Below are 11,016 nucleotides of genomic sequence, written 5' to 3'. Positions count from 1 at the left end.
AAAAAATACTTTGGACACACTTTGCTATGGAAGGACGCCATGTTTATTGATATTTACTACCATTATATGTCACGTGACTTAGCTAAGGCAATTGGTCTATTGTTTTCCGGGTTCAACAGGTTACCAACATGATACAAACACAATCATTATTTATCACACTTTTCAAGTGATCATAAATAACAGAAATTTGTATGAGCAGAAAGCCCAAAAGGCGCCCAAAATCCAAAGGCTGGGTAACAAAAGTACTCGGAAAATTCGGCATTCCCGGCTTGGTTAATTTGCATTCACAGATGGGACTTCCTGGCTAGGTTGAACATTTTCATTGATAAAAAAGGACAATATATGTATTAATAAGATTAACATCAGTCTGTGATTCCTTCTCCAATAAGTAGTCTGGTTCCCTGCCCAAAGATCCCTGACGAGTCCTGATAAAAAAGTCTTAGGTCACGCATCACTCAAGGATTTCAATAGATATGATGAAGGGTCAGGGGTCACATGTCACTTGTGGTGCACGTGTGTGGGTATTTGCCAGTAGTCGTAAGGTCCTGATTCTTAATTCCTAGATTTTCCTCTAGGGAGATTACCAAGGATCAACAGCTGTCATTACGCTACGGGAGTTTATGTTCAACAGCTAGCCCGCCTACTCGGCTGGGAATAACCGAACGTTACCATCCGAACACGGCGGATATAGACGGGACGACTTCAGATTTGGCTATTTCTGGAAAAGTGGAGGAATTTCTCCAGTCTTGGTCACCGGTCATTTTGTGATACCGGACCCTTGAGGGTGCCCCGTGGTAAATAGGCCAGAAATATACCCGCCGAGCTCATTAATAAAGGCTATACACTCAAAATATTCTATACTGGAGAGTCTTGTATTGGGGAGTGGTGTTTCTTTGTTGCAATAAATTGAGAAATAGCCAAAATACCAGAGATCTAAAGTTCCAGATGTCACATATCACCTGTAACATGAAGAGCCTCGTGTACAGAGTCCAATTGTGCTCAAATTTAATTAGAAATGCCCCCAATCACCATGGATCCGCCCCAAAAGTGGGTATATCCACCACAAAATGAGCATCAATGGACCAAAAAAAAAGAACATTTGTGTTAAAAAGGGAAAATATGTCCCGATTTGGTGAGGGAAGGAAAGAAACAAGCACCTTCAAGAAGGCATGCACACAGGCAACATGTTTTCTTATTCAAAACGTAAAACGCTACAGCCATGCACTACTCGTCAACCCCCGCGGTTCCTCCAATGTGCAATATTGTTTGTTTTTTGGGGGGTTTGGGGTTTTTTTAAGTAATGACTTTGGAGATATTCTGCTTCTCTTAGGTGCGCTACTGTGCTAAAATGTGAAAGTTGCCCTCTGTTGTAGTGTCTAGCGGATGCTCCAGATTGAGGGCGCCATACGCAAGGTGCCCAGACCACTGGCTTGTGTGTGAGGGACTGGTGCGAGTTTAAGAAAATGGGCCATAGCGCCGCGCGCTATTGCTATACATGTAGCTACCTGCGGTGCAGGTATTGTTCAAAAACTACAAGCATTGTTCGTTTAGAATTCAAGTTGCGATGACTTGACTCAAATGTGTTATGGGCTAATAACGAGTTTGTAAGTTGAGCTTCAAACGTGAGTGTTAGACTGATTGAAGTTGAACACCGTCACATGTGCAAAATAGTACTTGAATTTTGGTTTATCTGTGGTATTCTCCTGGTGGTATCACCGACACAAAATTCACGACGTACATAATACGTGTGTACCTACATCATGTACATGTATGTACTGTACATGTACCGGGCGTGTATAGGCTAAACAAATAAAAGGCCATAAGTTGCCTGCGCCGGCCGCATTTGTACGCTGCCAAATTATCTGTTATTGGAGCGATGTGTCGCCAATGAACTGAAATATTTGTAGCGAAGAAGGTGGAGGCTATCAGCAGGAATGTAAACCAGTGTCTGAGTGAATTTTGGGTGAAATCAGTGCCCGGCTAAAAAGGAGCTATGCTGCAGTCTAGTCCATTATTACTTAGTCTTAGGCTAGCCATTTAAGCATGGTGGACATGCTGACATGGTGGACACAATTGGAGGGCACTATTTGACGTGGGTAAATTTGAGCAAACACAAAAGGTTTTACCCAAACCAAATACCGCCCTCCCATTGTGTCTGACGTGCTTCTAAAGTAAAGTACCAATTGCTACACTGTATGCATTGTTGGCATCAGTTTTCAAAATGGCCTGTTTCTCTGTGCTGGGGTGATCATACAATGTACAAGTGCGTGGATCAAAATATCTTTTGAAGTAATTTTAAAGCCAATAAAATTTGAAAGGAAAGTGAAGTTAGCTGAGGAAGAGAGCTTTATTTTGACATGTGTCTTGAACATCTGAGGGGGATCGTGAATTTGGGGACCCCATTCCTATAACAGAAGGGGGACCTACATTTTAACTTTTGGATTCCCCTAGGTCAATGTAGGTAAAGGACAGTGACATCATCCTTAATAACTGTAGGCTTGGCGGTGTGAAAAGAGAGCAGGGTTTTGAGTTTTGAGAGAAATTATGAGGGGGAAGCATAGGTGTTTTAAGACATGACACACGGTGGAGTCAAATTTGCATCTGGTTTTATCAGTAAAAGAGTCACATTTTCTCTTAATTTACATTTTTAAATTTAAAAAAAAAGAGGGTCAGGGCAGTTCAGACAGCATTGCCTTTGGTTTTTTGTAGGAATGACGAGTTCTGCACAGATTACAAAACTTGGGGGTCCCCAAATTCACAATCCCTCAACTGAGAAACTTGTATTTTTACTGATCTTTTGAAGTTAGGGTAGGACCTACATTGTATTTATTACTGTTGTCTATGGTGCTTTGGTCTGCAACCCTACCTGCTGGGTGTGATCAGTTGATCAGCAGGATTGTACCATCGTGTTGTGTTCCCAGTATCTGTCAAATGAGTCAATCCAGTGAAATTCTCCGACTTCCTTTACTTCTGTTGTTCAACATTGTTCAAAGCAATTTTCCACAGACCAAGTTAAGACAGAAAAAGCAATCGAGTGACATGGCTGATAGCCGAAGTCTTGGCAAATCATGCAGAGTGATTAACAGATCACACGAATTTCAAGTTATTGTGCAAACGGAACGATGGCAGCCAGCATACATGTATGTGATACATATATGTACATCACTTACCAGTTGGTTACTTCCAGATACAAGTAGCCATATATAAACTCTCATCAACACATTTTGGCTGTTTTGATTGTGCCAACTTACTCTTCCGTCACAGCTATTCGTGCAACAAAATTTTATGTATGCCTTCTTGGTGAAGTTAGATGTCTGATGCGGAGGGTCGTTCATCCTTATATTAATTTTTGAGTATTTTGCCCATCCACACGACAGAAAATCAGCAGCATGTACTCCTAGTCGCTGTTACCTGAATGACAGCTTGACCAATTGCAACACAGCTCCTATCTTTTCCTTCTTGTTTTCCTGTCACCCGTAGATGAAAGCCTCGCTGTGATTGGCCCAATTTGCTTCCATTCCAATTACCAGTCATTGCTCAGCTTTCATTTTGAAGGGATCAGGAAGTAAGTAGGAAAAGAGGAACTAGCTGTGTTGCGATTGGTCAAGCTGTCACGCAGCTGACAGTGACTGAGAGTACATGCCGATTTTCTGCAGTGTGGATGGGTGAATATGCAAGAATTTCACCATTTTAAAGAGGATATGAAAGGTTAATAAACCTTCCCATCAGACATCTAATTTCACCAAGAAGGCATACATAAAATTTTGTTGCACAAATAGCTGTGATGGAAGACAAAGTTGGCACAATCAAAACAGCCAAAATGTGTTTATGGGAGTTTGTACACAACTATCTGCAAGGTTTGTATAATAAACCTGTCAGTTCTGGAAGTACCAGTTGGTGTTGGGTGCCATCTGCATGGTTTCTTGATCTTTGTGCAATTGGTCAAACTTAAGACATGAATTTTGTTTATTGCTTATTTACAATTAACTTAGTTGGTAATTCTGCCATCTGAGTATCAGCTTTTCTTCCCCATTATAATTTATCCCTGGAACTATTAAGTTTGTTGCATGCTCCGCTGACATGTTTTGTGAAGAGAGCACACAGTGAGCCTCATCGTACTTTGGAGATGGCCGTGATTTAATGTTGTTGAGTATTTTGAAAAGGGGAAGCAAAGTTGGAGATCAGCTACACATACATGCACAGTGTATAGGATAGACTACCTGTAATCTTGCAACACAGTGGAGTGATTTGTAAAGCAGCGGATTGTGCCTAACTGCGGTACCTCTATGGGGAGTTTAAGGGGTGAACAGCTTTCCAGTTTCATATACTTCACCAAAATAAATGTACATGTACCAGTACCTTCTCTATGGTGAGTTTAAGGGGTGAACGGCTGACCTGTTACTTCACCCAAATAAATGTACCATGCTTTGCCCATCAACCGTTTAACCCATTAACCCTTTTCTGCATCTTAAGAGATGGGGGGAGGAATAAATTTTTTCTCGATATCCTCACAATCCTTTTTTGGGTGAGCTGAACTTTTAGGTTTTACTGCAGTATTACATGTACCTTTGCCGTCATTTTGATAACGCTTGTGTGAAAATAGCATGTGCTATTGTCACGCAGCTCCCATGTCCTAGACAGGATAGCCAAAACTGTATTCTTGATCACTGCCATGCTCAACGCACGCCGGCTGGTAAACATGTGGCCTTGAAATTCCAACGACCCCTAACATGTTGGATTAAGTTGAAACTCTAACATTGTACTGACTACTGACGAGAAGTGTCTCTACAAGGCAAGGGGTGAAAATCCCCCAATACCCATTCCCCACGGTGCCCCCGTTGAGAGATGGCTCAAAATAACTCGGCCCAATAGGGCTAAGAGACAAGACAGATTTGAGTGTTCCTCCTGTCTTATTTTAAACCCATAGCCAGAGTTTCAGCTAAAAGCAGATTTTTTGCAGCCACTAACTTGGGGGGGGGAGGGAATTGGGCCCAATACATGTGCACCTGCAGGCTGCATGTACACATTAACAGTCACATAGTATAATTATTTTGTTCCTGCAGATCTCCAAGATGACATTCCTCCTGCTATGTACATGTACCTCAATCCTCCTTCTCTCAGGGAACGGTAAGAACAATTATGTCTTGGCTGGCTTCCAACTTCTACATGTAAATTTTCAATCCCCAGTGTTTCAGCTCAGATAATTCATCTCTTGGACATGTTGGAGTAACTTTTAATGCAGTACCAATTATAAGTTTTTCCCCACCAGTTACCCGGATATGTACATAGTCCATTATTTAACAACATTTGTAACTGCAGGGTTGTGAGAATTCAGCTTTTTAGCCGATTTCAGGTTTTTTTGTGTGTAGATGCCTGACCTGACCCTGAATTTCAGCTTATTTGTACACCTGGTCTGTACAAAAGTAGGGAACATTTTACATTTCAGCTTTTTGCTAGCTGTTTTCAGCTTTAATTTTTAAGTAGCCACTCACACCCCTGAACAGACAACAGGAACCCAACCTTAACATACAGGTAATCTTTGGTTTCTGTCACTCTTGTCAGTTGTCGCTGCGTTACAGTGTCACACGTGTGCCGATGTCGACCGCCACACGGGCAAGGCCTCCTTAACCTGCGACGATTTCTACCTCAAGAATCACACCAGGGAGCTGTTGCAAGGATGCGGCGAGCCTCCCTCTGGGCACACCGTCCGCTGCACTAAATTTGGCGGGCAGGCAAAGAAGGTGGAGCCCACAGGTAGTTATTGTTAGAGGGAGGGGGGCAAAGGGGAGGGGAGATTACCTCCAGCTTTCCTCTTCCGTAGAAAACAGTAGCCAATGTAACGTAACTTATCCTGGATTGAGTTGTTCCTGCTTTCTCCTTTACCTCTTCAGATGTACTTTATTTTCAGGAAGGTTTTCGTCAGCTTGGAAATAGGAAAAGTCTCAACACTCGTAATTAGTCAGTGTTTGTATCCACCAGCATTGTAGTGATGTCCATCACACTCCCATTCACAAGTCCAGCCACAAGACCGGGCACAGAAAACAGGGTCAACAGTGGGAAGGAATGCTTTCGTCACAATTCATTTGGATAGCCTGTGACTTGGCTGACTGGATGGCTTGCAATGGACTTGTCATGGAGTCAATTGCAGGATGGATGCCAACTTTTGACCGTGACTCTTTGTTCACCTCAGCCATGCCAGCAGTGTTCACACCCACTGGCACTGTAGCAGTGGGACTACATGTGTTGTTCCACAGATTTGTTGTGTTGGTTATGGGGGAGAAATGTTTACCCTCCGCAACGCAGTTCCTGAATTTCCTATCGGAAGAAAGTGTCTCCTGAACATGGCGCCGGCCAGGGCACACACACACGCATTGATTCTGTTGGGACCAAAAATGTAAAAGGACAAAGGAATGTACCCCTAACTTGGTTCTAATTTTCCCTTGTCTGACATTTTGATGGAACGTCCTTCATATAAAACACTTGATTTGCAAGATTTAAATACACTTTGAATATTACTTATTTTTGAGTACATATCAGTTTCGTGAAATTCTTGTTGGGTACCGTTTTAGTACTGTACAAGTATAAGGGATGTTCCTTGTGGGGTTATTCCTATTGTTCTGGTACCCCACAAGGACAAGGAATGTTCCTTGTGGGGTTATTCCTATTGTTCTGGTACCCCACAAGGACAAGGAATGTTCCTTGTGGGGTTATTCCTATTGTTCTGGTACCCCACAAGGACAAGGAATGTTCCTTGTGGGGTACCTCCTATTGTTCTGGTACCCCACAAGGACAAGGAATGTTCCTTGTGGGGTTATTCCTATTGTTCTGGTACCCCACAAGGACAAGGAATGTTCCTTGTGGGGTTATTCCTATTGTTCTGGTACCCCACAAGGACAAGGAATGTTCCTTGTGGGGTACCTCCTATTGTTCTGGTACCCCACAAGGACAAGGAATGTTCCTTGTGGGGTACCTCCTATTGTTCTGGTACCCCACAAGGACAAGGAATGTTCCTTGTAGGGTTATTCCTATTGTTCTGGTACCCCACAAGGACAAGGCACAACAAACAGATGCACGTATGCTTACTTGTATTTCACATAGTGTGGACATCCCTTTGTTCTCTGGAAAAAAAACCTCTTTTTCTCTCACTTTGCTAACTCTTTGAGCTGGATATCAGATGTCGATTTCCTGGACTGTTTCTCTTCATTTTGCCAAAAATAACCCTGACCCCAAAATGCCTCTAGAGCCATTTCTTAGAGAAGGGAAAACACTGTGTGGACATACGAGAGTCCACAGAATGTCCTCTTAATCACATTTTGTGGAATTTATTTGCTTGGAGGTGCAAACTATGTACAGCCGCAAAGAATTCCATAGCACTTAGAATAATCTGGTTTAATTACTTCCACAGGAGCCACAATTATCATGGATGGTGTGGCCAGAGGTTGTGTCGTCCTCAAGGAAGATAGCCTTCCACGGAGCAGGTGCTACCATGGAGAAGAGGCTAGTCCCTGGCTGCCTTCCCTGGTGCCCGGCAGCGAGGGTGCCTCCGTCAATGGCCTTATCTGTTTCTGCGAGGACACCGGCTGCAATGGTGTAGTCTCTGTCCAGCCATTTGCCCCCCATTTGCTATTCATGCTAATGGCACTGTATGCACTTTTGTAAACCTGTTACTTTTGTGTGTCTCTGTCAGTTTTTGTCAGTCAAGAGGTACATAATTAGTTCTCTGTGTACGTGTGTGGGGTTGCTCTGATGCAACTATAAACCAGTATTAGACTATGCAAGGTGTAGTGCCCGAACTTCTGAAGTATGCACTAGCCTGATTTCAGCATGTTTTCCCACAAGTCCATCAGAAAGTCATCTGAGGTGAATTCCGTGCCTTCACAACTAATCATTGTGCAATTCTTTCTCTTTTGTTATTTTTTTTGGGGGGGGTGGGATTCTTGGGTGTTTTTTGATCATGCATGCCCAGTTAATGTCACCGAAGACGTGCTCTGTCAAAAAAGAAACACATTGATCCATGGTTGTGAGCACAAAAATTCACCCTTGGTCGCAAGCGAAGTCGTGGGCTGTAGGCCTCTGTACTGATGACACCACACCTGTTTAGATGTGTGCTTTCCCGTGGTGCTCTGTGGACCATGGGCCCCCACTGGCTCTATAGAGGAAAAAGCACATGTGCCATCAGTACATGGGCCTATTCAAGTAAATGGTAACTGAAGCACTCTCCTAGTCATTGCTCATGTTACTTTGCCGTTACGAGCGGTTGTGGGAAAGGACTTGTAGTAGACTCGTTTACATCCCTGATACGTACGAGTTTGTTTCTGCATTCAGTTGGGGACCCTGAACAATAGAGGACAATAAGGTCCCCGATTGACAGAGGGTCCCCGATTGACAACTGTGTACAAAACATATGGGTGGTCTTCTAAAAAAGTTAAAGTACAAACAAAAGAGGAACAATAGGGGGTCCCCGGTTGCAGGCAAATACACACTTGTGTATGTTGGCACCTTACATCATGTGTGTGAATTTGATCTATTAACTGTAGCTTCAGACCTACATGTTTGAGGCCACTCTCTTCCCTGAGAATCTGATGAGGCTGGGAATAGCAATAATGATATCACGTAAGCAGTGGTGTATCAGGAGGGGGTGGGGAGTGGAGGGGGAAGGAAGCTGCCCCTTGGTGACATGTTGCCCGATGGAAGTTGCCCCTTGGTGACATGTTACCCGATGGAAGCTGCCCCTTGGTGACATGTTACCCAATGGAAGCTGCCCCTTGGTGACATGTTACCCGATGGAAGCTGCCCCTTGGTGACATGTTGCCTGGTGGAAGCTGCCCCTTGGTGACATGTTGCCCGATGGAAGCTGCCCCTTGGTGACATGTTGCCTGGTGGAAGCTGCCCCTTGGTGACATGTTGCCTGGTGGAAGCTGCCCCTTGGTGACATGTTGCCTGATGGAAGTTGCCTCTTGGTGACATGTTGCCTGATGGAAGTTGCCTCTTGGTGACATGTTGCCTGGTGGAAGCTGCCCCTTGGTGACATGTTGCCTGGTGGAAGCTGCCCTTTGGTGACATGTTACCCGATGGAAGTTGCCTCTTGGTGACATGTTGCCTAGTGGAAGCTGCCCTTTGGTGACATGTTACCCGATGGAAGTTGCCCCTTGGTGACATGTTACCCGATGGAAGTTGCCCCTTGGTGACATGTTGCCCGATGGAAGCTGCCCCTTGGTGACATGTTGCCCGATGGAAGCTGCCCCTTGGTGACATGTTACCCGATGGAAATTGCCTCTTGGTGACGTGTTGCCCATTTTTGGAGGGGTTATTAATTATTTTTAATTAAGAAATGGCACTACCGCCTTTCTGTGGAGTAGGAGGAGGGCTCTTTCATGGAATAAAAACAGAAGTAGTAGTTGTTTTTGAAATTTGCCTTCCCCAACCCCAAACCTGGATACACCATTGCATGCAAAACAAACTTTGTATGTGTATGGAAGAAAATGACTTTGTACATTACCAAATTGCTCCTTCAGCATGAAAACTGACGTCAGGTTTGAACTTTGAACTGAAATACAGCCTTCCCCTTTATTTTAAAGGTTTCCAGTCAGGGAAATCTATGTTTCAGTGCTTGACGCAAGAACCCTTCTTGTGTGTATATTGGCAATGTCATGTCTTGCATGGGCCCCTCCCTTGTGCATCATGCTGATGTAAGAGGCTGAACTATTTAGTTAAAGTTGCCAGGCGTATATTTTTTGTCTGTGAACCTTGCAGAGTTAACCTTAGAAGCTTAGATGAAACCTTATTTTTTGGTACTCCTATTTTGCTTATTTCTTTTTACCCTCAACCTTAATTATTTTCTTTTTAGATGTTTTGCAACGAGGACACTATCTGATTTTTTCTTTTCTGTCTTTGTAATACTGGGTCATGATTTTTTTTCTCTACAAAACAAAACGCGCGCCATCTACTGGTAGAGAGCGCTACTAGTGGCTTGTCACTTTGCAAATGAAGTGGAGTGGGTTAAGTGTCTAATTATTGAGCTGGTCTTTAATTGTGTTCCGAAATTCCAGAACAGATCCCATCACATTTTCCAATAAATTAAAGAACTTCATTATTGAAATTGCTCACAGGGGGCGCTGAAATTGACTTCTTGGAAATAGAAATATGGTTTATGTTGATGAATAATTAAAAAATTGTGCTGAATAATATCTGAATATTTCAAGCCACATACGAGTGCAGCTTGAAACACACCTCCCCCCCCAAAAAAAAATCTGGCGACTCCCCGCAGAACAGATTACCTCAAATAAGATAGATTCAGGGTACACGGTCAATATAACATTGCATTCCCATGAATTAAGTCTTTTGCGTAAACGAAGATGGATAAAAAAAATATCCAATGATTAAACCAGTGCAAAAACCGCTGTAATCGTGCGGAGATGTCATCCAGGAAAGGAATATTCAGTTAGTGTTTTTTTTTCTGTCCAACCCACTATTTACTCATTGAAAACATTTCTGAGACGGGTTGCTGATTAACGTATTGCTCTGTACTAAAAAGCATGTGCACAACCACTCGCCAAAGAAAAATAAACTAAGACCAAAAACAATTGACAATTCCTTTAGTTTCCGTCCACAAATCAATAAAAACGTAAATGTGTTTACCCCGCAATTTGCATGCACTTCTCCAAGGTGCCAAAGTACTTTTTTTCCAAATAGAAGCACAGAGGTTTGCTTTCAAAGGTTGTATTAAAAACTTGCATTGCAGAGACTTTTATCTTGAACAGCTACAACACCTCTGATTATAATGCATGCAAGTAAGGTGATGTGTGGTCGGTACGCGCAGGACAGCGTTGTACAAACAATACGCCACTTCGTTAAATTTGAAGTGCATGTAGCTTGACGGTGTAACCCAATCAGATTTAGATTGTGGATCAATTTGACCCAACATCCAATCAATTCCTCAAAGGCTAGGGGCCTATGTCGAGGATTTACGAAAATTTACACTCTTGGGCTATCAAAATTTGAACACAAACAGATGTG

General features: G+C 43.1%; 1 protein-coding gene across 2 annotated transcripts; it reads left to right on the top strand.

Annotated features, from left to right (window-relative positions):
* Positions 1–1,454: 1,454 nt before the first annotated feature.
* LOC110984933 (uncharacterized) lies at positions 1,455–10,590 on the top strand. 2 transcript variants are annotated; one of them, XM_022245578.2, is made up of 4 exons: positions 1,455–1,604; positions 5,064–5,127; positions 5,563–5,754; positions 7,406–10,590. In XM_022245578.2, the coding sequence occupies exons 2-4, from the start codon at positions 5,073–5,075 to the stop codon at positions 7,657–7,659; spliced, it is 501 nt and encodes a 166-aa protein (XP_022101270.2). In that variant the 5' UTR covers positions 1,455–1,604; positions 5,064–5,072; the 3' UTR covers positions 7,660–10,590. The 2 variants fall into 2 exon arrangements, with proteins under 2 accessions (XP_022101270.2, XP_022101272.2); XM_022245580.2 differs by lacking the exon at positions 1,455–1,604 and adding an exon at positions 1,808–1,915.
* Positions 10,591–11,016: the final 426 nt, after the last annotated feature.

Source organism: Acanthaster planci, linkage group LG10 (genome assembly GCF_054643075.1).
Source record: "Acanthaster planci isolate LZ-2023a linkage group LG10, COTS_SCS, whole genome shotgun sequence".
Lineage (NCBI taxonomy): Eukaryota > Metazoa > Echinodermata > Asteroidea > Valvatida > Acanthasteridae > Acanthaster > Acanthaster planci.
Note: the sequence above shows the minus strand (reverse complement) of the source record. Positions and strands in the feature narration are given on the sequence as shown.

What these genes read in the sequence shown, in the direction of transcription:
- LOC110984933 (XM_022245578.2), top strand. Translation starts at nt 5,073, where the DNA reads ATGACATTCCTCCTGCTATGTACATGTACCTCAATCCTCCTTCTCTCA. An exon ending in CCTCCTTCTCTCAGGGAACG is followed by an intron (nt 5,128 to 5,562) that starts GTAAGAACAATT and finishes CACTCTTGTCAG; the next exon opens with TTGTCGCTGCGTTACAGTGT. An exon ending in AAAGAAGGTGGAGCCCACAG is followed by an intron (nt 5,755 to 7,405) that starts GTAGTTATTGTT and finishes TTACTTCCACAG; the next exon opens with GAGCCACAATTATCATGGAT.